The sequence below is a fragment of the Eublepharis macularius genome, chromosome 5 (genome assembly GCF_028583425.1).
Source record: "Eublepharis macularius isolate TG4126 chromosome 5, MPM_Emac_v1.0, whole genome shotgun sequence".
NCBI lineage: Eukaryota > Metazoa > Chordata > Lepidosauria > Squamata > Eublepharidae > Eublepharis > Eublepharis macularius.
In genome coordinates this window covers 15,504,786-15,532,422 of record NC_072794.1, presented here as the reverse complement: position 1 = coordinate 15,532,422, position 27,637 = coordinate 15,504,786, and the positions used below count along the sequence as shown (strand labels likewise).

General features: G+C 47.1%; 1 protein-coding gene across 4 annotated transcripts in view; it reads right to left on the bottom strand.

Annotated features, from left to right (window-relative positions):
• RFX2 (regulatory factor X2) overlaps positions 1-25,207 on the bottom strand; it is a 49,761-nt gene extending 24,554 nt beyond the window's left edge. For 2 of the 4 annotated variants that reach the window (XM_054981603.1, XM_054981604.1), the window contains exons 1-3: positions 24,338-24,440; positions 4,569-4,681; positions 723-812 (exon numbers count right to left, since the gene is read on the bottom strand). In XM_054981603.1, coding sequence (XP_054837578.1) covers positions 723-812; positions 4,569-4,673 — 195 coding nt within the window. In that variant the 5' untranslated portion in view covers positions 4,674-4,681; positions 24,338-24,440. Of the gene's footprint in view, positions 1-722; positions 813-4,568; positions 4,682-24,337; positions 24,441-25,117 lie in introns of those variants that run through there. The other 2 variants (XM_054981606.1, XM_054981605.1) reach the window with 2 other exon arrangements.
• Positions 25,208-27,637: the final 2,430 nt, after the last annotated feature.

Here is a 27,637-nt window from a genome sequence, read left to right as displayed (position 1 = left end):
GAGCAGATCTTTTGGCATGCCAAGCAGAAACTCTACCACTGAGTCATCCAAGCACATAGAAACTATGAACTTGTGTCAGGGCAGCCCAGTTTTTCTGCTTTTGTGATTGGTATGACCCACCTGCTTGCGATCTGATGGTGGTGGAGAATGCCCTCGAGTCAGAGTTGGCTTAAGGTGGGGTTTTCATGGCAAGAGACTAACAGAGGAGGTTTGCCATTGCCTGCCTCTGCAACCCTGGTCTTCGTTGGAGGTCTCCCATCCAATTACTAACCAAGGGCAACCCTGCTTAGCTTCTGAGATCTGATGAGATCAGGCTCACCTGGGCTATCCAGGTCAGGGCTCCTGTCTGGTATAGCTCATAATATACAACAACAACATTTTTTTTATATACCGCCCTTCATGACAACTTAATGCCCATTCAGAGCGGTTTACAAAGTATGTTATTATTATGCCCACAACAAAACACCCTGTGAGGTGGGAGGGGGTGAGAGAGTTCCTAGAAGCTGTGACTGACCCAAGGTTACCCAGCTGGCTTCAAGTGGAGGAGTGAAGAATCAAGCCCGGTTCTCCAGATTGGAGTCCCGTGCTCTTATTCACTGCACCAAACTGGCTCTCTCTAATTTTTAATTTCTAAAAATCTGGGCGTAATTTTCATTTTTGTCAGCCTCGCTTGTGCTGAAGTAAAGCCTCCGCGGATCATTTCTGCGCTGTGTCGCCCTTACCTGCTGAGGGACCTGCTGTACTCTCGGCACCGTCAGCTGCTGCATTTGGGCCCCTTTGGGAGCGGATCCTGTCGCCTGGACCAGAACCCTCTGAAAGAACGAGCAAAAAGCAAAAAGCCGTCACCCTTTCGAAGTTTTCCAAGCTACAAAAGCATCTCCCTGCTAACAGTTCCTGAGGCAATGTGCGGCATTCATCCGAGTCCCACATAGGAATCGCACGGGCTGTAAACGACGATAAAGCAAACAATTAAAATAGGGAGGAGCAGTCTGACAGAAAAAGTATTTGTAGTTATTATTTGAATGGAATAATTTAATAAATAAATGTAATCCATTCCCAATCAACTAAAAAGTACCACCAATTAAGTGCAGACTTTTTAAAAAAAGTGTTATTTTTAATATTTGTTAAAAAGGCAGGCAGGCATCACTGTCTTAGACTCGTGATCCCCCCAGCCAAGTCTCTCAGATTATCGCAAGTTGCCAGGAATTGATTTTTGTGGTGCTTCGCTGGCCTTTGCTTCTCTGGGCTGTTTTTATGGCTTTAATGGACCGTTTTAAAAAACTCATTGCCTCTCCTCTCAAGACTTCTGCTTGAATCTGCTGGAGAACAGCAAATTTAAAAAATGTCACAAATAAAGAAAACGCCACCTTGGATTCCCATTGGGAATAATAATAAATTAAATAAATTAAAAACAAACACCTGTTGTAACATAATCCTTTTCAAAAAGCAGCCCTCTGTTTTAAGACGCATGCAAATGTATAGAATTTATCACCCTCTCTGGCAGTTAGCCAACGGAACCTAAATAGAACCTCCCTCTGCCGAAGCAGTTATTACTCAGACTAAAGTTAGCTCCATTGTGTATAAAGCGAGGGGGGTAGTCTGGGATTCCCCCAGATTCCTCCCTCCAGCATGCAGAGATTTCTCCCAACCATTCTGCTGTGACGCATCTCATGCTATTACTGATGATCCCTCAAGCCCAAGGAATAACTTGTTGAGACAGTAGTGAGGAAAGACACGAAAAGGGAAAGAGCAGTTCTGTGAGTGGGGTTTCACTTGTAGTTTTCTAGATCCTATAGGGTGTAGCAGAACCCTATGGGATCAGGTATAGTACAACAACTAAGTGAATGAATGAGCTAAGATCTGGGAGGCTGCAGTTCAAATCTTAGACACTTTCTTGGCCATCTGCAATATTAGAACAATGAAACTGTACAGCATATGTTTTTCAGTTGTCCATATTATAAGGAAGCACGTGATGAGATGAATCACACGGTATTAGGTGAAATCTCTAGTCTCGCTGAGGAAGTATACTTCTGGTCCAATAGAGCTCTGATTGCACTCTTATTGCATGTACAGGTCATAGGATGAGTGAGTGCTCCAAGATTATGTTTAAATATCCATAAAACCTCCAGTCACGACAGTTGAGGTTCTGGGCACAACCCAAAGGTACCAAATGAGTGTGTCTGTACCTTTACTGCATCATGAAGATTCAACGGGAGCTAGGGTTGCCAGCTCTGGGTTGGGAAAGTCCTGAATATTTGAGGGGAGGGGGTGGAGCCTGGAGAGGGTGGGGTTTGGTGTGGGAGGGGTCTCAGCAGGGTATAAAGGCACAGAGTCCACCCTCCAAAGCAGCCATTTCCTCCAGGAGAGCTGATCTCTGTCATCTGGAGATCAGTTGTAATTCCAGGAGATCTCCAGCTGCCGCATGGAGGCTGGCAACCCTGTCCGGAGCATGCTTTAAAAACGTGCCTGCCTTTTGTCAGGGGAACAGCAGTAGATTTAACAGTTTGGCTGGAGGGGCAGGTGGGTAGAGAAAAGCTGAAGGCTGCACAATAGAACGGGAGGGGCTGCCATCAGAAAGGGAGGGGCGCATCTTGCCTGCAGACGGTGTCAAGTTCAAAAAATCTCAGATCGTGAGAAAAACCTTCCTTGGCTCCATCAGAGACATTGCTGGGAGAGACGAACTAATGATGTGTCCGTGTGTTCCTGCTTTTACCCACAGGGGCCATAGCTCAGTGGTAGAGCATCTGCCTTACTTGCAGGCAGACCAGAGTTCAAAGGTATCTCAGGAATCAGAGATAGGAAAGAGCCCTCTCTACCTGAGACTCTGCAGTCCCAGACTATATAGGTCAATGGTGTGGTGGGGATGGGGGTGAGTGCCCTCAAGTCATAGCTGAATTATGGTGACACCCACCCACCCCCAGCGGGGTTTTTATGGCAAGACACTAAGAGAGGTGGTTTGCCGTTGCCTGCCTCTGCAACCCTGGTCTTCGTTGGAGGTCTCCCATCCAATTACTAACCAAGGGCAACCCTGCTTAGCTTCTGAGATCTGATGAGATCAGGCTCACCTGGGCTAACCAGGTCAATGGTATAACTTGGCATAAGGCAACTTCACAGATCTGTGAGCAAAAATCCTCATCTATATTCTTCTGCTTTTAGCTCAGTGATAGATAGATAGATAGATAGATAGATAGACAGACAGACAGACAGACAGACAGACAGACAGACAGACAGACAGACAGACAGATAGATAGATTCGTTTTATTGCATTTGGCCACTGGCCTTCACAATATCAAGACACTCTAAGATATCAAAATAATACATTATCAAAAAGTCAGGTGAACAAACACTTCAGAATCACATAAAACACCCTACTAAAAGACTTTAAAATTAATAAAACCTTCTAAGATCAATCACATTGTCAATGGCTAATTCCTTTGCTCACTTTTAGCTCAGTGGTTGAGCGCATGCTTTGCACACCAAAGGTCTCCAGTACAATTCACTCTCCAGTTAGAGAGGATTCCTGCACCCCCCGTTTCTTCATGCAACTCATAATCAACATGCAGATTTCACTGCCGAGGGGCAGCGTGGGGGCCTCTAGCTGGGTTGGCTTAGATGCATTCAGGGAGGAAAGATTCTTCAGCAGCTCTTGGCCGTGGTGACTGAATGGAACCTCTACATCCAGACACAGCATACCCTCAAATGCCAGTTGCCAAGAGGGCAGCCACAAGGTTTGGCCTCGGCCTGCCTGTGTGCATTTAGTTGCCTACTGTGGATTTATTTTATTTATGGCATTTATGTTCCACTTTTCTCACTGAGACTCAAGGCGGATTACACAGTGTGAGATGAGTACAGTCAGTATCAAGGGCAATTTCATAAACAATGCCATGGGGTAAACAAACACAAGTTGACAAAGACAGAACATTAGCAAGAAAGCAATACAGAGTTGAAGAAACGCTGAAACAGAACGTAAGCAATTCTAGGGCTGACACAGGAACACATATTTAAAGCAACAGATAGTACGTAAGGCAACATAGTGGTGAAGTCTATGGTCTCTAACTCATTAGCGGAGCATCTGAAACCTCTCCCTACAATACAAAAAGCCTTTCTGAATCGTTCAGTTTTGCATCATTTGCGGAAAGCTAGGGAAGTGGGGGCTGTCCTGACCTCCTCAGACAGGCTGTTCCACAGGGTAGGGGCTGCCACAGAAAAAGCCCATGTACGGGCTGCTGTTGATTTTGCACATGTGCAGGGTGGTGCCTGCAGGAGACCCTGTCCAGATGAGCGAAGTTGCCGTGGAGGAACATAGGGTGGGAGGTGGTCCTGTGAGTATGCCAGACTAAGGTTGTGAAGAGCTTTGTATGTGATAACCAATACCTTGAACCGAGCACACTAACTGATAGGTGGCCACCTGATAGGATGCTGGACTTAGTCTGATCTAGCAGGGCAATTATGATGACTGACAAACTGCTCTCTGCAAGAGACTTCGGAGAGCCACGGCCGAATGCCAATACCAGGCTGGATGGACCAATGGTCAACGACAAAACCACCACAAGGGTTTCTTCAACTACCTGCTGCGATGCGGGAACTGGCTGAACCACCGGGGCTTGGACGGCGGCCGACGTTCGCAGTGCCACGGGAGTCGTGGAATCGGAGCCGCCCTCTGAACTCTGCATACTGGGCTCTAGGAGAAAAAGAACAGAAATGATGGGGGGGGGGTTGCAACGAGGAAACGGGTCTTAATTAAAGACGAAGGCTAATTCCAGCATCCCCCAAAGGAAACAGCCTGCTCTGGGGACCATGGAATGTGCTGAAAACACAGAATGGATTTGTATTGAGTTTGGAAGGCGTCTTGTGTCTGGCTTTGCGCATCCGGCTTGAAACAGCTGCGCGTCGATTCCAGGGTTGATTTTTTTTTGGAAACTGAAAACCCAGAACCGATGGTTCAGCTTTGGAGTTTTTAAACAAATGTTCAGTCTTCCATTTTGCTTGTTTGGCTTTTGCAGGCTTAAGTTTAATTAATTGTAATCCAAGCAACAATGGATTAATATGCCAAATGCTGGATTTTGTACCCCAATTTTCCAGCACCCAAAAACCCAGCAGCAATCGTAACCGAGAACACTGTCAACTGTATTATCTCTAAAAATAAATAGAAATTTCCAAAAGCCGATTCAAGAATCTCTCCCCCCACTCTGTAGCTCTGCTTGGAAGTCAATTTAAAAACACACACATGCAAACACACAAACAGAAATCTCTCTCGTACATTTTTATGCTGCCCTTTCTCCAAGGAGTTCGGGGTGGGGTACATGATCTTTCTTCTCCTTTTGATTCTCACAACCACCTTTTAAGGTAGGCTGGGAAAGACACATACACTCAGCCCAGATCCTAGTCCACCATTCTCCTAGACCATGCCAGCTTTCAGCATGTTTTTTTTTTTTAAAAAAGAGTCACAACCTTACTAGGACTTTCATTTTACAACAAATCAAATCTGAGAAAGGATCATGACCAAGACTGCACAACAAGTCATTGGCAGAGGATAGATCTGAAACACCCGAATCTGGTCTTTCAATCCATCCTGGCTCTCTCTAGATATGAAGCCACGTGGCATTAAGAAGGACTATCAGCTGGTATTTTTTTAAAAAAACCTTTCTCTTCCTTTAGGGTTATTATAGAGCAAACTCCAAAGTACTTAAATATCTTTAACTTTTGTAACGCAGGGAATGCCAGGCAGGGGGTGGGGGGCACAAATAGACACAACCTCTTGCGTCAGCAAAAAAAAAAAGCAAACTCTGACTTGCGAGTGAACAAGGCAGGCGCTTGGGACAGATGGAGTCCCTGGAAACCGTCTCTGTTTACCCTGAGCTGGCTCGGTATCCAGGCAGAGAGCAAGCAACAGGAAAACGGAACTATTAAAAAAATAAAATAAAACAGAGAGAGAGAGAGAGAGAGAGAGAGAGAGAGAGAGAGAGAGAGAGAGAGAGAGAGAGCAACAACTTCTGGCTATTTCTGGTCTTGCTACATTCAGTGACCTTGGTGGAGTTGCAGTCCCTTCCATTTTCCAGTTCTCTCAATCAAGCAAACAAGAGATAATTCTTGGGTCACAGTGGGTCACTGCTATGACCATGCTTAGATTGGGAGAACAGAATGACACCAAGGTGGATTACACTGGTGATCCTGCCACTACTGATATTCTCCCCTGCCCCTCTCTTTTTGCTTGAGTTTCTTTGGTCAGAAAAAAGGAGACTGAAATTAAAAAGGGACGCAAGTTCCCCTATCTAAGGGGAGGAATACACTGGTAACCCTACCACTGATTTTCGTTTCTTTTGGCTTGTATTTCTTTTGTAAGAAAGCAAAGAAGAAAACATACAGGGAACAGTATCATTGGTAGGGCTGCCAGCTCCAAGTTGGGGAATTCCTGGAGATCTGGAGGGAGAAACCTGAAGAAAGTGGGGGTAGGGGAGGGAAAGGACCTTGGCATAGCATAATTCCATAGAGTCCACCCCCAAAAGTAGCCATTTTCTCCAGGTGAACTGATCTCTGTGGCCTGGAGAGTGGAGACCAGTTGTAATTCCGGGAGATCTCCAGCCACTACCTGGAGGCTGGCAACCCCAATCACTGGATCTCTTTTCTTGATCTTTAACATTTATGACAAAAACAGTATTTCATTAGGTCCCCCTGAGCAGCCGATCTGCCTCCTCCTAACAAGCTCTGGAAAATATTCTCATTCTTGTTTGGATACCCAAAGCCGTAAAATACTCAGGCAGAAAAAAGTTGTGAAGCACAGGGGAGTAAAAACAATTCAGGCCCATATTGCAACAATATTCCCACCACTGCTTAAATCAGGCACGGCACAGTGAGCAAGAGAACTGCACATAAATCAAGATTTTTGATGTTCGAATGGGGCCATTGAATAACCATGTAGGGCTGTTGTAAAAAACTGCTAAGGTAATATTACATAAAAGGGAGGGGTCATGGCTCAGTGGGGGAAAGGCCCCGGTTCAGTCTTTGGCACATGACAGGTTTGCTTGCACAGGATGCTCAACGGGAGGGCTAACTGTGCCTGATATTATTGAGATAATTAAATTATCTTTATTACAGCCAAGCTCCTCCAGATGGGATTCCCTGCAGCTCCAAGCCCCACTCAAGGAGGCCAGAACCAGATTCTGCACCCACCTTCTCATTCACTCCAATCCCAATCCATATATGGGAACATCCTGAAGGCACTTCTCCCCAGCGGTGACCCAACAATCCTGTGAGATGTTAGGCTGAGAGAGCGCGACTGGTTCAAGCTCAACCAAGAAGCTTCCTTAGCAGAGAGGGAATTCGAACCTGGGTCTCTTATCCTAGTCTGGTACTCTACTGCCACACCACATCGGCTCTTAATTGTAAACATGTTTCATACCTTGCCAGGTCCAGGTCGGGAAATTCCTGGAGATTTGGAGGGCAGAGTCTGGAGATGGTGGGGTTTGGGGAGGGAAGGGATCATAGTGGGTTATAATGCCGTCCAGTCCGTCCTCCAAAGCAGCCATTTTCTCCAGGGGAACTGATCTCTGCCATCTGGAGATCAGTTGTAATTCTGGGAGATCTCCAGTCACCACCTGGAGGCTGGCAACCTTAAGGGGTGCAGCAGTTCGAGTATCATACTAAAACAGAGGAAATCCAGATTCCAGTCCCCAGTTAGCCTTCATGAAGCTCACAAGGAGACCCTGGGCCAGTAACACCTTGCGAGATGGTGACAAGGATAAATCTTCTCTCAGCCACCAAAGTGTTAGGTACACAGGAAAGACACTCTCAGCCTCCACCTCAAACCTGAACTACTCACAAATCCTCCAGTTCACTTAGATAATTTTATCCAGGTACCCTCACTTTCCAAAACTGAAAGGGTACAAAATGGATCCAGGGCCTTTTTCACAGCAGCCCCACGACTCTGCATCATCCTTCCCAGAGGTGTCAGCTTAACCCTCTCCACCAATGTCCTACAGACACAAAGGGAATGCCATGTTGCTCACTGGCAGCAAATTGCAATTTCCTGCTGGATTGTGTTACTACAACCTTTTAAAATTGGTCATGTGTTAAAAAAACCAGTATCTATCTATCTATCTATCTATCTATCTATCTATCTATCTATCTATCTATCTATCTATCTATCTATCTATCTATCTATCTATCTATCTATCTATCTATCTATCTATCTATCTATCTAAGTTGGTCATCACTGTGTCGAAACCATCCTCCTCCCTTCCCGCAACCTTCAGACATTTTTTTTAAAGACAGTTTTATTTGGAAGGGGTTTGGGGGGGGTGTCAAAGTAGCTTCCCCAAATTGATCCTCGTGCAGGCATTTTATTATTTAGAAGACGATGCCATTTTCTCATTGCTAGTAGGTCCAGCCGCTTGGCTAGTTTCTTAGTCAGACATGATGTGATTGCTTCTCTGCTTCTCTTGATTTAGTATTACATTTGGTATTTGACAAGCTTACTTAAATCATATTTATGCCAACTCACTGCAATTAGCTCTCAAGAAAGAGGTTCTTAGGAGCTATTCACCTGGTTTAAAAAACCATGCAGGCTATTTTAAATAAATAATTAAACATTGGAATCCTAACAGTAAGATGCCCTCCAGTACACCTGAGCCATGAAAAGGGCTACATCTATGTTCACGCTGAGAGTCTTTTTACAAACCTCCCACTGAGATAGCATCTGTTGAAGGCCATTTGCTGCGCTGGGTGCTCTGTCCATTTCCTGTTTCTTCTACTGACTTAGTAGCTATGTGGACTTTGGTTTTTTGGGTTGCACATATGCTTTAAAAACAATTAAACTGCTTACACAATATTGCGACACACGCTTCAGCAGCTGCTGTGAGACATGGGAGACGGTGCACATCACAGTGCCCCCGCACCGTGCATGCATCCCAACATCCACCCAAGCGCTGCCCATGTGCCCCAGCATCCTGTCAAATGTGGCTCATAGAGCCACCAGCACTTATACATTTCACATGCGCCTCACAATGCAGCCACACTGAGGCACCTGACCTGCACCCCAGCATCTATGTGCTGCACATGCAGCTCACCTGCACTCCAGCATTCACAAGTCACACTGAATGCTGAATGCACTGTAAACTGCAGCAAGTCACCACACCCAGGTCCCTCGGGTCAGGTTTTTTTTCAATTAACTGGAAGCTGCACCAATAAGCCAAAATGCTGGATTCAAATTGATGCCCAAACCCAGTAACACCACACAATGATAAAGGCTAATATATATTTATTAAGAATCGTGCATAATGATTACATATATAGAAAATGTTCAAAGATAAAGGTTAATTGAACTAAAATCCCTAAATTACTACTAGAGTTCCCTGGCAACTGGCAGGAGATCGGGAAGGTGGAAGGAAGTGATGTAAGCGGAGGAACTGATGTCATCATGGGTGGGATGTGGAGTTACACACGCCCGTTTGCCCAAGGTATCTCCCTCTGGCGGGTGATCACTAGATGGCTTGCCTCCTCCTGCCAATTGCTGGGGGACAAACCACTGGGAGTTTGCCCACCACCAGCAGGTACCTGGCAACCCTAGAGCAGGATCTTTACCTACTGAACCAGATGTCACCTTGTGAAGTCAGGCCACAAAGAACAACTAGAACAGAACACCAATGGCTAGCTCTCCAGACTAGTCTAAGAACGAGATGTCCAAAGGCCAGCATCAACCTATCTAACAGCCGGTCCAAGACCAAACAACTATCTGAGGAACTCCATTCTTATCCCATATGGGCCAGCCACACGGGCGATTCTAAGAATCAATCAAGACTGTGCTAAAACACATGAACGTGGCCTGCAGCTGAATCATGCACACTCGTAAAAGCGATGGTCTCCAACCTGTGCTTTGATAGGTTAACAAGATGGGGTGCAGAGGACAAACCGCTCTCTGTGGCCACGTGGCCTTGGCGCTCCCATGACCTCACTTGCACCTGGGTTCTGCAAAACATTCAGGCATCTCCCTCTGGGAATGGCTTTCCTCTGAGTTTCTCCAATTTTTCCAGATTTCTCCTTTGAGGCCTAACTAGGCAGATTTGCCTTAACATAACTTTGGCCAAGAAACAGGCAGGTTCCTTAACACCCTTCCATTCCATTATCCAAATGTGCATCAAAACACAAAAATACATTCATTCTCTACTCAGTGATTTCATTTCTACGGATCCTATAGATAGGGTTGCCAGCTCTAAGTTGGGAAATTCCTGGAGATCTGGAGGGAGAAACCTGGAGAAAGTGGAGTTTGGGAAGGGAAAGGACCTTGGCATGGCATAATTCAATAGAGTCCACCCCCCAAAGTAACCATTTTCTCCAGGTGAACTGATCTCTGTGGCCTGGAGACCAGTTGTAATTCTGGGAGATCTCCAGTCACTACCTGGAGGCTGGCAACCCTAACTATAGAGCAGAGGTGGCCAAACTTGCTTAAGGTAAGAGCCACATAGAATAAACGTCAAATGTTTGAGAGCTGCAAGACATGATGCATTGAAATGACTTCAGATGAAGAGGTGGGTTTAGAGTCCTGAAAGTGACATCACAGGAAGGGATAGGGTTTTGGTGCAGTATGCTGGAAGTGACATCATCGGAAGCGGTGGAGTTTGGGAAGAGCCATCACCTGACCTTTGACTTGGAAGTGATATCACAAAAGTGATGTCATGTCTTTGCTAGGCTTCACCCCCAAAGTCCCCAGGTATTTTCTGAGTCAGACCTGGCAACCCCAACCTTTTTATTGAAACTATGAAAGACATGGAAAGAAAGAAGGAAAGGGAGGGAGGAAAGGGAGGGAGAGAAGGAAATAAACTAAAATAAAATGTATGGCCACGGCAACACTCAGAGACCTCTGGGAGCCACACAATATGTCTAGAAGAGCCACATGTGGCTCCCGAGCTGCAGTTTGGCCACCCCTGCTATAGAGGGTGTTGAGTCCTGAAGGATGTTGATGCCAATAACATACAAACAATTAACAGTATTTTAAGACGGCAGACCACAAAAGGCAAATGTGTTATTTTCAAGGGACAGGATTACAGGAAATAGGGACAGCTAGAGCGTAGAGAAAATTCCTGGTCATATTTGACAGTTTTTTTCCTACTCAGAGAGCTGCACAGGATCCAAATGAAAAACTGGAGGCCAGAAAACCAGAGTCCCTGGCAAAGAGTCCCACAGCCAACATCATCACACCTTGGAAACATGAGAAACTAGATCAGGATTTCACAGAGCAGGCACAAAGCGCAACTCTGAAATCTTTTAAAACTGACCTTGCAATCAGCCTAACTAGGACTTGAATGAAACAGGGATGGGGTGTGTGTGTGAAACAGGCTTGAGAAATCTGACTCCCCCAAGTCAAATTTCTCAAGCCTGTTTCACCCCCCCCCCCATCCCTGTTTCAACTCTGCATCTTCCTTCCTCCACTTGGACTAATGAGTCTTTTTACACTGTTGTCTGCTCACGTGGAATTTCGCCCCTCAACCTTCCTTGCACACCGATAAATCAGCATGACCCGTGAGACGCATAACTTGAGAATAAAGATCACACGGCATGCTTATCCAATGTCACGGAGTCCACACAACCAGTACCGAAAGCGCAGACGCAAATCGAGACGAATACAAAAGGAAACAAACACATGTTCACCCCCAGTACAAACTTTCCTGTTCAGCAGTAAACCAACCACTTGCTGGGAAAAGCACTGAAAAATCGTCCCTGCGATTTCATTTGAAATAGTTGAAAACAAAACAGGGTTGGGGGGTGTGAAAGAGGGAGAACCTTTGCTCAAAAATTTCTAGTCTGTTTCGTGGAGACAGCAGTGTTCAAAAGAATCAAGCTTTTTCTTCTTTTCCTGAACATTTGTTTTTGAAGATGACGCCAGGGAGTTAGTCCTGTTTTATTTTTGCCCAGCGCACACAGAAACAGCCAGACTCTTTTCTGTTACTATAGCGAAGAATTTTTTTATTATTATTTTTGCAGCCATCCTGGAAGGACTGACAAATAACCCTGACATATTTAGTGTGTTTTCGAGCCAGTTAATGGGAGAAAGGAGGAGGGCGGATGGCCGGGGAGATGGCATTGTTTAGTTTGGGAAGCATTCTATCCGTCGCCTGGCAACCAGCTCCTGGAAACGGGAGTGGACCGTGTCACCGTAGCAACCGTTGTTACTCGACAAACAATGCGGACCAGTGCAAACAGAGCCCAAGCCCAGGTTATTAATTGAACATCTGCATGTGTTTCTCTGCCCCTACCCCCTTCCCCAGACACACACACACACACACACACACACACACACACACTCTCGGAAGGAAGATGTACCCATTCAGGACGATTATCTCCTGCTCCTGATGCAACCAGGCGCATTGAATTGATACTATTGTTTGATCTTGGATGCAAAAAAGTTTTTTTGAGGGAGGCAAAGTGTTTCTTTCCCCCACCTGATAAACCTAGTGTGTGGGTATGGAGAGGGGAGATAAAAGATTTCTGGCAAACCATCTTTTTTTTTTCCTTTTGCTGATTTCTTAAAATCCTCTCCGAGCATGCTCGTTTATTGTGGACATTTTAAATTCCCCCCAAGTTTGCTTTTCAAGTCCCATCCCTTGCCTGAACAGGGTTTCATCTGACCCATTTTGAAGCCAGCCTTGGAATAGGCAAGGTAATACAAAACATACACACGCACCCCTGTACATGTGCAGAGTGGCCTTCTCCCTGTAAACAAGGCCACATATCCCCTGGGTTAAATGGACAGATACGGATTGTTAGCATCATTTCCTGGCCTACCCCATTTCAAAATTTGTCACGATCAGCTACAGCATCCTTATGGCACCGCCATCTATAGATCCATACCAAATAATAACACCACACAACAAGGAAGGCAATCTGGAGACCTGCCAGAGTGTGTGCACATTTTCCAAGATTTTACACAAGTGAGGCATTCAGAGGGGTAGAGCTATATTAAGAGGCGCACGAGTGTCCTGTGTCACACACAACACTCTGGATTCAGACCTAGGTCCCAGTCCCTGCATGACCATGGAGCACACTGGGTGCTATGCTTCACAGCCTCAGAAAGCCACTGGGAGGAATGAAGGAACCGGTGTAGCGGGGAGAGTGTCAGACTAGGATCTGGGAGATCTCAGGTTCGAATCCTCACTCTGCCATGAAATCTTGCTGGGTAACCATGGGCCAGTCTCAGTCTAACGTACCTCGCAGGGTTGTTGTGAGGATAAACTGGATGACAAGAGAATGATGCAAGCCGCTTGGGGTCCCCGTTGGGGATGAAAGCGGGGTAAATAAATAAAGGCTCAAGGGAGCCTCCAGGTTCCCCTTTGAACAGACAAAGGCTGGGGCCTTCCTGTTTATGTATTCCATGGTTGGCCACTGTGAAAAACAGAACCTGGACTACCTGGACCTTTGGCTGCAGAGCTCTTTTTATATTCCTAAGAACCGCAATGTGTTTAGGGGACTCTAAAAACAGGTGCTGAACCATCACCTACGAAGGCTGCAGCCAGAGCCCAGCTATGGGAGATATTCCTGCTGAGTTTTGATGCTTTGATGCTTTGTAGAGAAAGTTTTTGCAATTGAATATTATTGTTGTCTTATTTATTTTGTGCTTCCTTCCCTTGGTTGTTGCTCTTCCTTGAGTGGGAAGAGACGCCCCTGTGTTTAGTGAGTTTTGATATGTAGCAGTCCTGGGTTCAAGTCTCCACTCGTCCAAAGAGATCACCAGGCAGCCTTGGGGGAAACAGCTCAGCCTAGGCTTGCCAACGTCCAGGAGGGGCCTGGAGATCTCCCAGTATTACATCTGAACTATAGTGATCAGCTGCCCTGGAGGAAATGGCTGCTTTGGAGGGTGAAACTCATGGCATCATACCCCACTGAAGGCCCTATCCTCCCAAGGGTACACCCCCAAATCTCCAGGAATTTCCCAGTTCGGAGTTGGCAACTCTACCTAAAGCAAAGGCTTCTATGCAAGAAGAAAACAAGAGGGAAGTCACCCAGAGAGGAGGGCCTGGGACGTAAGCAGACCCTCCCTTCCCTGCTGCAGCTTTGGCGCCGGGGAGGTGGAAGGCACAACCCACCCACTCATGCCTCCCCGCCAAAAATGCTCTGTGCAAGCATGTGTTGCCTGGATAGCGGAGACAACACGGGCTCAGTCTTTAAATTAAACACAGTGACACAGTCACTCCCCCCCCCCCTTTCCAATCCTGGCCAACGGAGAACACAGCTGTGAAGCAAGGCTGGCTCAAACAGCCCATGATAAAAGGGCAGCCGTTTATCAGGTTCTCTTCCTCCAAAGGAGAGGGGAGTTTCAGCACCGCCCCTAGCAAAAAAAGAGGAAAAAAGAACCCCTTTTCCTGCTGGATTGGCATTGCCTCTAAGAGCCATTTCACACGTGACACATTTCAAAGACCGCATGACTTTCCCCACTACATGAAAGGGACATGCAAAGTTGTAGAGCTTCTGCTACACCCCATGAAAAAATGCACATGCAGATCTTTGCTACACGCATGTAAGACCATTGCTGCTCTGGGCCCGATTTGATATGAGGCTCCTCTACCCTGATTCCAATACAATCTTCTAAGCCATAAAACAAACATTCACAGATGGGCCATATTCTGACATGCGCTGCCCAGGTCTTATCCTGGTAGTCCAGGTCACAATAAAGTGCGTCCTTCCCCTGACCCCCAAGCTCAGGTTTCTCAGTTCCATGTGCTGTCAGTGGACATGCGCACATGAGGCGTGCACAAGGTTTTCCAGATGCACAAGCAACACCCATGCTTGGTGCTGGACCTCAGTTGTTCCGGGAGTTATTAAAATACCCGAGGAAGTTTCAATTATTTGATCAGTACAACACGGTGGAGAGGGGGCCGGAAGCTCCAGGTCAGAGGGTGGGAAGCGAGACAGCGAGCTGTAAACTTCTAGGTCTTGGGTGGAGACCTCAGAGACAAAGATTGCTGGGAACAAACATAAGACGGTGACCTTCCGGGTGAAGTCTCTGCAGGAGGAAATTATATCCGCTGCTTCAGAAAACATTGCCAAGAGGTGGGGGAGACGGCAAATCATGAAAGAACCCTGCTACCCGATCCCATGTTCGTTGACCCGGTGGCAAGTTCTAACGGGAGATACTCCCAAGAAAATGTGCATAGGATTGCAGCTTTAAGTCAATTAACCCAATAAGATTTAATCTGTGAATCAATTAACCAAGTGACTCAGTCTGCATAAATATGTATCAACATAAACAGTAATTCTGAAAAGAAAAAAAATCCTCCTATGTGGGGGGGAAAGCTGGAATGCCTCTTCTGGATGCCTGCATGTGTACTTGCTCAGAAGAGGCATTTTCCAATTGAGGGGTCAGAACTGGCGCTTTCTAAGAAGAGGTCTCTCCTTCACACACACCTGTCAGAGAGAGGGTTGCCTCTTCGAAACCCACAAGCTCTTTTATACATACACGAAACAACGAACATTTGTTTTCCATTTGGCTGTCCAGTTAAATTGGGAAGGGGGCTTTAAAAATGTTCAAATGTTTTATCACTCACAGATTAACTGGACAGAGCTCGCTGTCTAACTCTCCGGCAACTGCACATGCAAAGCGTTCTGCAGGGGGAAAGCGAGCGAACTAACACTGAAAAATGAAAGCTAGCCAAGAGCTAGCCGGGTCGCAGGTTCCGCCAGCCCTACTCGGGTCAGCTCAGGGTATGCTGAAGTCCATTATAATGTTAATTCTTGGCCTTCCCTGCTGCCCAGAAATGCAATTAGATGTTGCATAGCTACCACAGATACACCTTAGAAGGAATGTTAAGATGTCCCTTGCAACACAAGCAACTTTTGAAAGCTGGGGGGGGAGGCAAAGATGAGCTTTGCTCCAGAGAGATTGGCGGGGGCTGTGTTTAAATGACACCTCCATTTTTAAATGGGAGGTCTGCATCCTAAAAGCAGGGCTTTTGGGGGGTGGGGGTTACCCACCATGAGTACTGGTACCTCTTCCTTTTAGAAGAAAAGCTCTTTCTAAAGGCATACTTAACTTGATGCGTAAGTGCTTTACTGTGCAGTGATTTCAACATAACCACCTTTCTCTCTCTTTGTCACACATTCACACACACAAATAGATGTTTCCCACTCCGTGCACTGCTTCTCATTTGCGTATTAATTTACACCTCCATCTTCTTTTAACAAATTTTCCATGTAGCTCTGAGATGACACAAAACACTACTAAATACAAAAAATATTTAATAAAACCCAATTTGAAAAATGGCAATTAAAAAAACCTACAGCAAAACAAAAGTCTGCAGCGAGGGTTGCCAACCTCCAGAGGGGGCCTGGAGTTACAACTGATCTCCAGACTATCGATTCTATGGCACCGTATCCTCTTAGAGGTCCCTCCCCCCAAAAAACCCTCAAACTCTGCCCTCCTCAAGCACCACCCCTAAACTTCTAGGAATTTCCCAAGTTGGCAACAATTTTTCATTTGTTCAAAGCTTTGATGGATAATAAAGTATTAGGGCCCTTCTAAACAATGACTTTGGGGACTGGTAACCAGAACTCTTGACATATCGTTGAGGACTCAAGAAGACCCAATAAGAATCAAGGCTGCACTGCTGCAGAAGGGGAGAATAACTTTTTTGCTCTGAGCTGCTTCTCTGACCAAAATGGACTATTATGGGCTGTTTTTACTTCCCACTGGGAAAAAAAGAAGCTGTGGTCCATTCCATCTAAAGCAGCAGTGGGTGGGTGGAAGCTTCAATCTGGGAAAGGGCTTCTGAAATGTGCTTTTTAATCCCTCTACACTGTCCCCAAACCTGGTCAGAGGTCTTAATCAGTAAAATACATTTTTTTTCCTTTCAGTTGCACAAAACCCAGCCTCTTTTTTTCATAAGAGCATCAGCATCTCCTACCTGTCCAGTTAGCATATGTTTAATCCTACCCTTCCTTGAAGCTCAGGGGGGTGGGTGGGTGTAGACAGTTCTCCCTTCCTTATTTTATTCTCACAACAACCCTGTGAGGTAGGTGAGGCAGAGAAAGGGTGACTAACCCAAGGTCACCCAGCAGGCAGGTCCCAAATCGATCATATCAAGGGTCAGCATCCTGTTTCCTTTGGTGACTTCTGGGGAAGCCGACGAGCAGTTGCACTTCCCTGTTGCTGCCCCCCTTCCCCCAGCAGCTGGCATTCAGAGGTAGACTGCTCCTGAATACAGAAGTTTCCTTTCGCCATTAGCGGCCTAATCCCTTTTTGATCTCAGCAAATTCCACATGTCCGTCCTGGTGTGGCAGGAGGCAGCAACTCTATCAGTGAGTTGAATTCTAGCATGATGGAGGGGCAGAAAAAAGTTTGCTCACCGCTTTCTCCTGAGTCATCAGACCTCAAACATTTCTGCTTCACAGGAAACCACAGAACACCTCCCCGCCAACAGCTTTAACTTGCAGAAAACCCGTCACTGGAAACAAAAACCAGGATCTGTGAAAACGTTTTCACTCATTCCTAAAAAGCTTCTTTCACTGGCTTTTGTTCAAAGGGAATGATAAAAACAAAGCTGGAGAATCAGGAAACCATCAAGGCAAGTTGGTTCTCCCTTTCTGGACCTCCATGTCCCACATATCGGAGACTTTTATTTACTGACTACATTTCTCTTCTTTACGAAAAGGGTATCGAGATTTCTTAAGTAATATCAAAAGCGACGCCAGCATCCAAAGTGGTACAATGCAGATTGGCAGCCCCTCTTGGGACACATTGATCAGTCTTTCATGCTTATCAAGACAGTATTAAAGTAACTGCAAAAAAAAAAAAAAGAGCACCATGCCTGATCACCTAGGGTGAGTGATGAAGAACTCCAGGACACCAGGCAGGGAAACCATCACAAAGATTAGCACTATCACGTGGGCTGGCAAACCAGTAAGCTCATACAGGTGAATGCATTGCTCTCTGGAGCACATCCTCATTGCACCAGGAATGACATCATTCCCGACATGGAAGTGATGGGTTGGGGACAGGCACAATTTAGCAAAAAAAAAAAAAAAGTTAGTATTAAGGGCTGATTGTTACTAAATTGGCCCCACATGCACCCTGTCGCTTTTGTGTTGTGCCAGGAATTACATCATTCCTGGTGTGACGAGGAAGTACTTTGGAGAGTGCAGAAGTGCTGCTATGGAGGGTACATAGGGTTCCCAGATCCCTATACCCTCCCAGCGGGTGGGGGAGGACTCAGGATTTACTTGTTACATGCCTCTCCTCGCGCACACTACTGGAGAGGCATGATGTTACTTACAGGAAGTGATGTCACCACTCTGGCCATGGGTGTGTTCATCTTGCTTCGCATGGGGTTAATTCTGGCCCATTTGGGGCCAAAATTGACCTCAGCAAAGTTTAGGAGCATGCCTCTGGCTGGTGTGATGATGTCACCTCAGGAAGTGACATCATTGCGGCCCACAGGAAATGCACTTGGTGTGTATTATCCTGGGTTGCCTGCAGGTGGCAGGTGATTGCTTGGGGGGGTTGTCACTTCCCCCCACACACCGATCGTGAGCGATTGGTTGGCGACAGGGCAAACCCCTGGGAGGTTGCCTGCCATTGGTGGGCAACTGGTAAGCCTAAGGATACACTTTATGGCATCTTACTCTGCTGAGGCCCCCTCTACCCAGGTTCCAACGCCAAACCTCCAGGAATTTCCCAAATCACAGCGGGGAAACACTAATTATTGAGGGTACAACAGCAAGGATTCTGAAGGCAGGGACTGGATCTGGGAGCAGGGTGTTGGATCCAGGAGCAGAGAGGAAACCAGAAAAGTGACTTAAGGCACTCTTAGCTCATGCAAGATAAACTAGTGATCTCCTCCTGGGAAGTGGAAAGCAGTTCTCAGAAGCAGTGATGTGGAGTGGAAAATTTCCCACAGATGCTACATTTTCCTGTGTAAAACGTTCTGCCCCATATATGTAAATCTAATCCCTGTGTACCTAGATTCAGGGCTGCTGTGAATCCGTCCTGTCAGATGGGCTAAATGTGGGATATGAAGCATGGATAAGCCCCAGTGCTTGTCCATGATCCAGGCTTTTACAATATTGAGAATCTGAATTGAAAATTTTCCAATTCAAATTTTCCCAGAAAAACCTGATCATTGCTCAGAAGTCATCAAGGCCAACCACCTTTAGATAACCAGCTACCAGAGGGCCAGTTTGGTGCAATGGTTAAGAGTGGCAGGACTCTAATCTGGAGAACTGGTTTGATTCACCACTCCTCCGCTTGAAGCCAGCTGGGTGACCTTGGTTCAATCACAGCTCTTCCAGAGCTCTCTCAGCCCCACCCACCTCACAGGGTGATTAATGTTGTGGGGCGTTAAGTTGTCCTGAAGGGTGGTATATGAATTGAATATTATTATTGTTGTTGTTGTTGTTACTATTAACCCGTTCCCAGTGAAAGCTTTCTTCCATTTGCGGCCCTCTCCCAATAAAGGTCATAACTGCATACCCCTCCCAAATCTCAAGGCAGCAAGGAAAGGGGGGGTGTTCTCCAGTTTTCTACCCGAACTTGGAACTGGAGCATCTGTGGGTTCTGCACAGACAGCTTGGCCATCAATACCACCAAGGGGTCTGTAGTCAGGGATCCTGGCTATGGAGGGAACTATGCATCCCTGCCTCCAGGATCCAACTCATCAAGGGGCCCTCTCCAACCATCACTCCCCACAGAATCTTAGAAACCTCTTTCATGTCTCTCTGAAGCAGTCCTTTTTCCTTACTGGGCCATCAAAAACCCTGGTGTCCCTCCCTATGATGCTGCCACAAAGAGGAGGGAAGAGAATCTGGGTCAGTGGCCAACTCAAGTGCTACAACGCCACACCTGCAGATCCCCTGAAAGCCCCATGCAATTTTGTATTCACCCAGGGACCAACAACGGTTGCAGGTAGGGACCCAAAGGACAGCTGCTTGGGCTGCCGACAAAATGGAAAATGTCTTGCCATTGCCGGACAGCAATTTGAATAGGATGCAGCTGGCAGAAGAGCCGAAGAAGGTTTGCACACTGACACCAGCAGGGGCCATGCCTGCCTGATCTTATTTGCATGTGGAGATGCAGATGTGGCTTGTGGACCAATTGGGAGGAGGCCCAGAAGAGCTTGGGAAAGCTGGGGATAGGTGGGGGGGCGGGCGGGTTGGAGGCTGGATAGCGATCACATTTTTATCCTACCCTTCTTCCAAGAAGATCAGAGCATGCAAGGCTTACTTGCCCATTTTTTCCCCTCAACTGCTCTGCAAGTCAAGAGACATCAAGCTAAAAAACTATCCCAGGGTCACCCAATGATCCTCACAGAAGAGTAGAAATTGGAATGCGAGTCTCCCAGAATCAAATCTAACGCTCTAACCACTACACAATGCTCTCCCTCATACACAGATGTACAAATACCCCTCTCTGCATGAGCAGTATTCAGAAAGAATACTACACTGTAGTGGTTAAGAGTGCGGGACTCTAATCTAGAGCCAGGTTTGATTCCCCACTTCTCTGCTTGAAGCCAGCTGGGTGGCTTTGAATCACTCACAGCTCTCTCTGAGCTCTCTCAGCCCCACCCACCTCACAGAGTGATTGTTGTGGGGATAATAATAACATACTTTGTAAACCGCTCTGCGTGAGTGTTAAGTTGTCCTGAAGGGTAGTATATAAATCAAATATTATTATTATTATTATTATGGCAGGTGACGTGCAGTCTACTACAACATATTTAAATTAAGTCTATTTTTTAGGGAAGTTTGATGATAAAGCCTCCGCCTGGGCTATATCCCCTGGCTGAAATGACAGAATTTACACACAGACATACAGTAGCAGTGGCACATACAGTAGCAAACCAAAGCGAGGAGTTAGAGCCTCAACTTCTCCCTAACACATTGTTCAGTGCAGAACGGGTTGCCAGCTCCTGGTTAGGAATGTCCGGCAGATTTTTGGGGTGGTACCTGGAGAGGGCAGAGTTTTCAGGGGAGGAAACATCAGCAGGGAAGAACATCATAGTCCACCCTCCAAAGCAGCCATTTTCTCCACGGGGGAATGATCTCTATGGCCTGGAGATCAGCTGTAATTCCAGGAGCTCTCCAGCCACCACCTGGAGGTTGGCAACCCTAAGACAGAGGTGTCTGCCACTGTGAAAACCAGGCCTGAGTTGAACACTCATGCGCGTGCTGGTCTCTTCTACTCAGCCTCCTCTGATGCATTCTTGTACCTTCTGATATACACAGGATGGATCCTGTGGATCTGTTCCACTGCCGGAAGCCTCTCCTCCAGCACAAGGAATCGTCCTGTAACGGAAGAGCCTCTTGTATCAGGGAAAGACTCCTTGACCTTGTGCCAGGGAAGTAACACCCCTTCTGGCACAGCGGATCTGCAGCATCCATCCAACCATGTGCAGGTTTCCTTTGTTTCAACAGGGTTTGCACGCAAGGAGACCATCCTCATTTCCCCAGGAGACTGTGCTCAGTAGGATCCAAGAGACTGCGCTCTGCCGCCGGAGGCCCCTAGTTTGCAATTTGCCCCTGCTACAAGCGGACACCCTTTGGCCTTACCTAAGCCGCCCCAGAGCCTGCATTCTCCCATTTGCTATACGGGGAGAGTAATACCATGTTAACATTCACTGGCACGTCACAATCCACGCTTCTCACGCCTCCTGAGGTCCCCAGTTGCAAGAACTTAGATCTGAGCTATGCAGCCGTTCGGACGGTTTCACAAGGTTCCTTGTCCCACATCGGAAAGAGGGACAAAGATCTGCTTTATGTTCAGCTTTGCTCTCCATTTTTTATAGCCTTATCACAGTCCATACGCCCCACTTAAAAGCTCATGGGCGGAATACAGGGTGCAAAAAAACTAATTCGGATAGACAGACAGCCCCAAGTCAAGGAATGAAGAGGAGGGCAGACAAACGAGCGACCCAGGACCCAAGCAAAGGAAGCCACAGTTTCACATATCCGAAACATAATCCTGTGTCAGGCCCGAGCAAGAAAAAGTTCTTCTCCGCCGTGGCCAGCTTCAAGCCTTGGCACGCCGACCAGACGGAATCCTGCTCCAGGAATGTTCGCCAGACTTCAACGGCGCTGGCATGCAGTTCTCAACGGCGGGGGAGTGGGTAGGGGGGGCGGTTGGAGGTTTTAAATAGATCTCCGCAACCCTCAGCAAGAACACTATAGCAGACAGAAACTCCCGGATCTGCACCCCGCCTACCCCATTACATTATTCCACTGCTTGTAAAAAGGCCTGTTGGGTTTACAGAACGTCAACTGATGACACAACAAGATGTTTAATGCCTCCAGCTCCGGAGGGGAGTAAGCCCAGTTCGACTGCTTTCCTCCCCCTCCAGTCCTGCACATTTTGAATTGCAAACATCAGTGAAAGTATACTGTTTGAAAGTCACCCAACCCCCCAAAAGTATGGAGTTTCAGTGCTCCATTGCAGAGCACAAGGTTTAGATACACAAACTGAGTTGTACAAAGAAGCTCACTTGAGGTTTATTTTTTTCATAGTTCACTTTACTGCTACGGTCTGGGTTTTTTAAAAGGATTGGGCTCCCCCCCCCCCTTGCAATGGCATTTCAGCCATAGTTTTAAGCGTACCAGAAGCAATGAACTTCCATTCCCCCTGGTTCAGGGGACAACAAGTGGATTCCCTACATCGTTTCATATTTTTATGATGACAGTGCTGGGAGAAAAAGAAATCCTAAATATTTGAACTTCTTGCCCAAGAATCTGAAACATCTGCTCAGGCTCACAGTTCTAAAACATAGCTAAGGTGTCAAAGATCTAAAAGATTTACGGGGCAATCCTAAGAAGAGATACTCCAATCTAATGGGCTTAGACTGGAGTATCTCATTTTAGGATTGCACTGTTATTCCGGCGCACGCACGCACGCACACACACACACACACACACTCCAGATCAAGAACAGCAATACTTAGTTTTTCAAGAAGAAGCTCATTTTTATAGAAATTGATCACCACAGAAATGACCTGATCTTCATGCTATTGGCTTAAAGAAAAAACACGCCACAAAGGTTTCCTTGAATTCAAATTATGGTTCTAATTCAAGAATCTGATTTGCAAAATGAAAACACCCCCCGAAAATGAGCCAAGAAGGGAAGAAAAATATGAATTTGTCAAGCTGCCTCGCATTTTAAATATGTATCTATATTTGAATGCATTTATAAAACACTGCATTTAATGTAACACACCTGGTAAGACAAACAGATTCTGTTTGTCCCCATTACCAGCCCCTCTTCCAGTTTACAATCCAATACACAACATCTCGCCAGATAGCTCAAGGCAAGCAAGCCAAGCTGCACAAACAATTTGCACAGAAATAAAGTGGCAGATTTTGCCATTTGGAATTTACCGAACATGAAAAATATTGCTGGAGAGTGCAATAGATTGCCAAAAAAATTAGAGCAACCAGGGAGGGGGGATACTGCAGCAAGGAAATCGTGCATAGGGAGGGGGGGGGGGGTCTGATGAGCTAAATTCTGGAGGGAAAACAAAAAAGGAGCAGCTATTGTACATCCAGTGTGCCAGGCGCTGTACAATAAAATCCAAGTTATGTCATAGGGGAAAAAAAGAAGGTAGGCAAGGCCATAGCAACGAAAGGGGAATTTTTTTTTTGTACTGCCTGTTGCTTAGCGCCCTGACCAAAAGCTGAGGGGGAGTTTTGCATGCACATGTCGACTCCTGCTGCTCCCAGGTGAGTGTTTGGCAGTTCACACCTGCCAGGAGAATTTCTGCATGTCCCCAATGCTTTGCCCTCCAGCTGAGAAGGGGCAGTTGGGCACATGAAGGGCAGACCCAGGTGGGTTTAGACAGGGCCGTGCCTGCTCTGAGTTTCAGCAGCCTTCTACTCCACGCATCTGTTTCCTCCGCCCTAATCTGGATCTGCCATCGGCCAAGTCAGAAAACTGGCTCCAGCAAATCATGCCAGGCTCTTTCCCCTTCCCTCCACCAATCTGGAGCTGCTCCAGTTCTCCAGCTCTTTTTGCTTTCCAAATCACACGTTCCCTCCTTCAGTCCACAGGGGCTCCAAATCACACACTTTCTCCTGCCCAGTTCCAGGTCTGCCTTTCCTCTCCCACGTCAAACCTGACATTCTCTCCACCCTAAAACCAGAGTCACTTCACCTGCCCTTCTTCTGTCTGTTCTTTGGAAAAAACTTTTTTCGAGATCCAGAGTCGCTCCAAATCACCCTTCTACACTACTTCATTGCATTCCAAACTTTTTTTTAGCCTGCCCTGCAAAAAGAGCCTCCTCTTCCTCCCTGTTCTCCCTAACGCAGGCACCATCCAGGGTCATGCCAGATTGCCCACCCAACAATTACTCCTTCCTCCAGTGGACTCACTCACCCGAAGTTAAACTATTCAAGAAAGGTAGTTTGAGGCGGGTAGCTGTGTTGATGTGTAGTAGAAGAGCTCATAACCTGAAAATCTAGTTGACCTTGAAGGTGCTACTGGACCAAAATCTTACTATTCAATAAAGGAAGCATCGTTAATTTTACTAAACCACCCTGCAATATTCCAAGGAAGCAACTTAATAAAGCAGTTTTCCTGGTTCGCATACGGTAATCCAGACCTCTGAGAAGAGCTGTTCCTGTCTATACACTCTGCTCAAAGTTGAACGGTTAACCTCTTTCACCACCCACCCCTTCCCACAGCCCCGCCTCCCCATCCTCCATCCATCCCTCTGAAGATCCAGAGTCGCTCCAGTTCCCCTCTGTCAGCAATCCACAGCGACTTCAGATGCCGAACTCCCGGAGTGACTCTTGGCTGCCCCGTACCCACTTTGCCCCCAACTCTAAACTCTTCGCCTCTGCTCCAGAGCGTCCCTCCCTTCTCCCTCCCTCCTATCCACAGCCGATGCACTTCCTTCTATACAATCCGAAGCGACTCCGGATTGAATCCGGATTGCCCTTTCCGAAGTTAAGCTTCGCTCCTCCTCTCCCTCCGTGTCAAACTCTTCCCCTCCTACTTCTTCCTCTCTCCGGAGTGACTCCCATTCTCTGCTCTGGCCCAATCCGGAGTGACTCCGGCTTCCTCAGCGGCGCCTACCCCGGAGTCACTCCTCTCCCCCGCCCCAGGCCCCCTATCCGCCCGCCCGTCAGTCCGTCCCCCGCCGGCCAGGCTCACCTGCCCTCCTCCCCGCCGGGCTGGCCGGGCTGCGCTGGGCTCGGTCGGCCGGGGGTGCGTGCGGCTCCCGTTGGCAAGTAACAGTCTCCAGGGCTACGGTCACTATGGCGCCTCCTCGCGCGGGGTTTCGAGGCAACTGTTGCTAGCCTCGCCGCTGACGTCACCGGCAGCGCCACGCCTCCGGCCCCGCCCGCCACGCCTCCCCGGAACGAAGGGGGAGAGAAAAGAGGATCTACCTCGCGCTGATTGGGCGGGAGGCGGGAACCAACGGCGGGTAAGTGACGTCAGAAAAGGCGGGGTCGGGAGTTGGCGCGTATTTTGGCGCGAGAGGCGGGTGGCTGAGGGGGTGAGAGCGGGGTTGCCAACTTCCAGGCAGGGCCTGGAGATCTGGAATTCCCGTCTCTCCCTTCTCCCGGGAGAAAAAAAGCTGCTTTGGAAGGTAGACTGCCATGCTGAGGTCCCTTCCCTCCCTAAACCCCCTACCCTCCCCAGGCTCCACCCCTAAATCTCCAGGAATTTGCCAGCCCACAGTTGGCAAATCTGAGAGACTGGTAGCCTCTGAGCATGGTCTGAAAGCCTTTGCTGCGCAAAGCAGGAAGTATTTTAAATTGCTAACTAAGCTTTGGGGGTGAAATGCCTCTCCTCCCCCACCCCAGCCGGTGCCTAGCTTTTACATCACTTCCTCTGAGCATATACAGAGGGCTTCCACTGCCAAGTCCTGAGCATAAACAAACCCACCTCACCTCTCAAGGGCAGGTCTCAAAATTAATGGAAGGAGAAAGGCTACAGGAAGAGGTGAGATTAAGTCATTAAAATCTGACTTGTGAAAAAAATTACCACTAAATTTCAAAAAAAAAATTATGGGGTGTATACTGACAAGTAGGGTACATTTGCTCGTGTAAAGGGTTGGGTGGAGAGAGGGAAACGTGTCCCGTTAGGCGAAACTCTAACGGAGAAATCGCCAAAGAAAGATGGTGTGAATTGAGTGGGTGGAGCGCCCTCAACTGGTGTTAGTAATTGTTAGTAGCTGCGTGGAACTTCCATGGTGCAAGGCACTCTACCTATGAAAGTCAGTAGGGGCATCTGGTGTCTTAACAGGAAAGGAACTGGATGTGAAGCAAACAGGAAGAGGTGCATTTAGAGGGCTGGTGTTAGGGGAAGTTAGCCAGTGGGTGGCTTTTGTTGGGAAAGGTCAGTGCAAAATGAGAGAGAAAGATTTATATATGCAAACATTTTCTATGCTTTGTGCAAACTAGATTTGTTAGTAATGCCAAGAAATGCTGTAAAGTAATGCCAAGCTCGCAAAAAAAAAACAACCCTCACTGATGAGTGAGCCAGCTATGTATCCACATGATCTCCTGTTCTGATCTTGTGTTACCTTCTGCCTGGAGAAAGTAATTCTGCATTGGCTGGTTTAATTTGCCATGAATGCAGAATCCACCTGCCCTCCAGAGATTCCTGGATCTCTGGCTTACTTACTGCCCTGGCTTTCTTTCTTGTCAGTTTCTGCCTGGGATGAGAGGGTTGGCTGTACCACCAGCAGAGAAAAAACTGGAATCTTCTGTCACCCTGGCTGAAGCATCTCCAAAGTACCTGGCCTCTTGAAAGAGGGTGCCTGTCGCCTCCCTGCATCATTCACTGTTGAACTCTTTCCATTCGGAAGGCACACCTGATCATACAGAAAGAAGGATCCTTTACACGTTTTAAAAAGTAAACCTTGTAAGTACTTCATGGCAGACATATACCTCAGATTTTAATTCAAGGAAACCAGGATGCCCCATCAGAAATGTGGGCAATTTATCACCCTATCTGTACTGCACTGGTTGCTCCCCTGCATGCAAGCCTGGTATGGGACTAGCAGCTATAGTCTGGCAGAGGGAGGCATAGGATTTGACTGCACCAAGCTGCCGTATTGGGGAAAGAGGGTTGGCTTGGCACCACTTCCTGCCTTCTAGATTAGCTAACAAGCATGGGGAGGGGGGCACTGACATAAGACAGCCCTTTGCTACCTAGTTGAACTGCAAATTAATTCTACCCTCTACTGTCAGGAAAGGGGAATGCAGGCAACAGAAGTGGGCTCCTCCTAGACATAAATGACAAGCATTCCCCCTTCAGTTGTAATTTTAGAATATTTTAGGTCATGTTTCTCTAGAACAAGGTGGCTATATTAATAGAAAATGTAACTAAACATCCCCCAGCTCCCAAAGCCAAATGGGGCCTACCTTTTAAGAGGCAGCATGTCTGAATAACTATTGGAGATAGGCTGTGGCCTGCATTCCCTGCTTGTACAGTCATCTGCTTGGCCCTTGAGAAAGAGGGTCGTCACCTAGCCAGGCCTCTTAAATTCCACCTTGCTTTTGTTCAGGAAGGTGGAAGGGGGGGGGGCTTTAGAGCTCCAAATCGTGAATATTGAGCTCAATGCAAAAGGATCCATTCTATAAAGTAGCATTATTTGGACTGTGGTTGGCTCCTGGATTTTGGCACTTGTTGATTGCTCGAGTACAGATAATTTGTTATGAC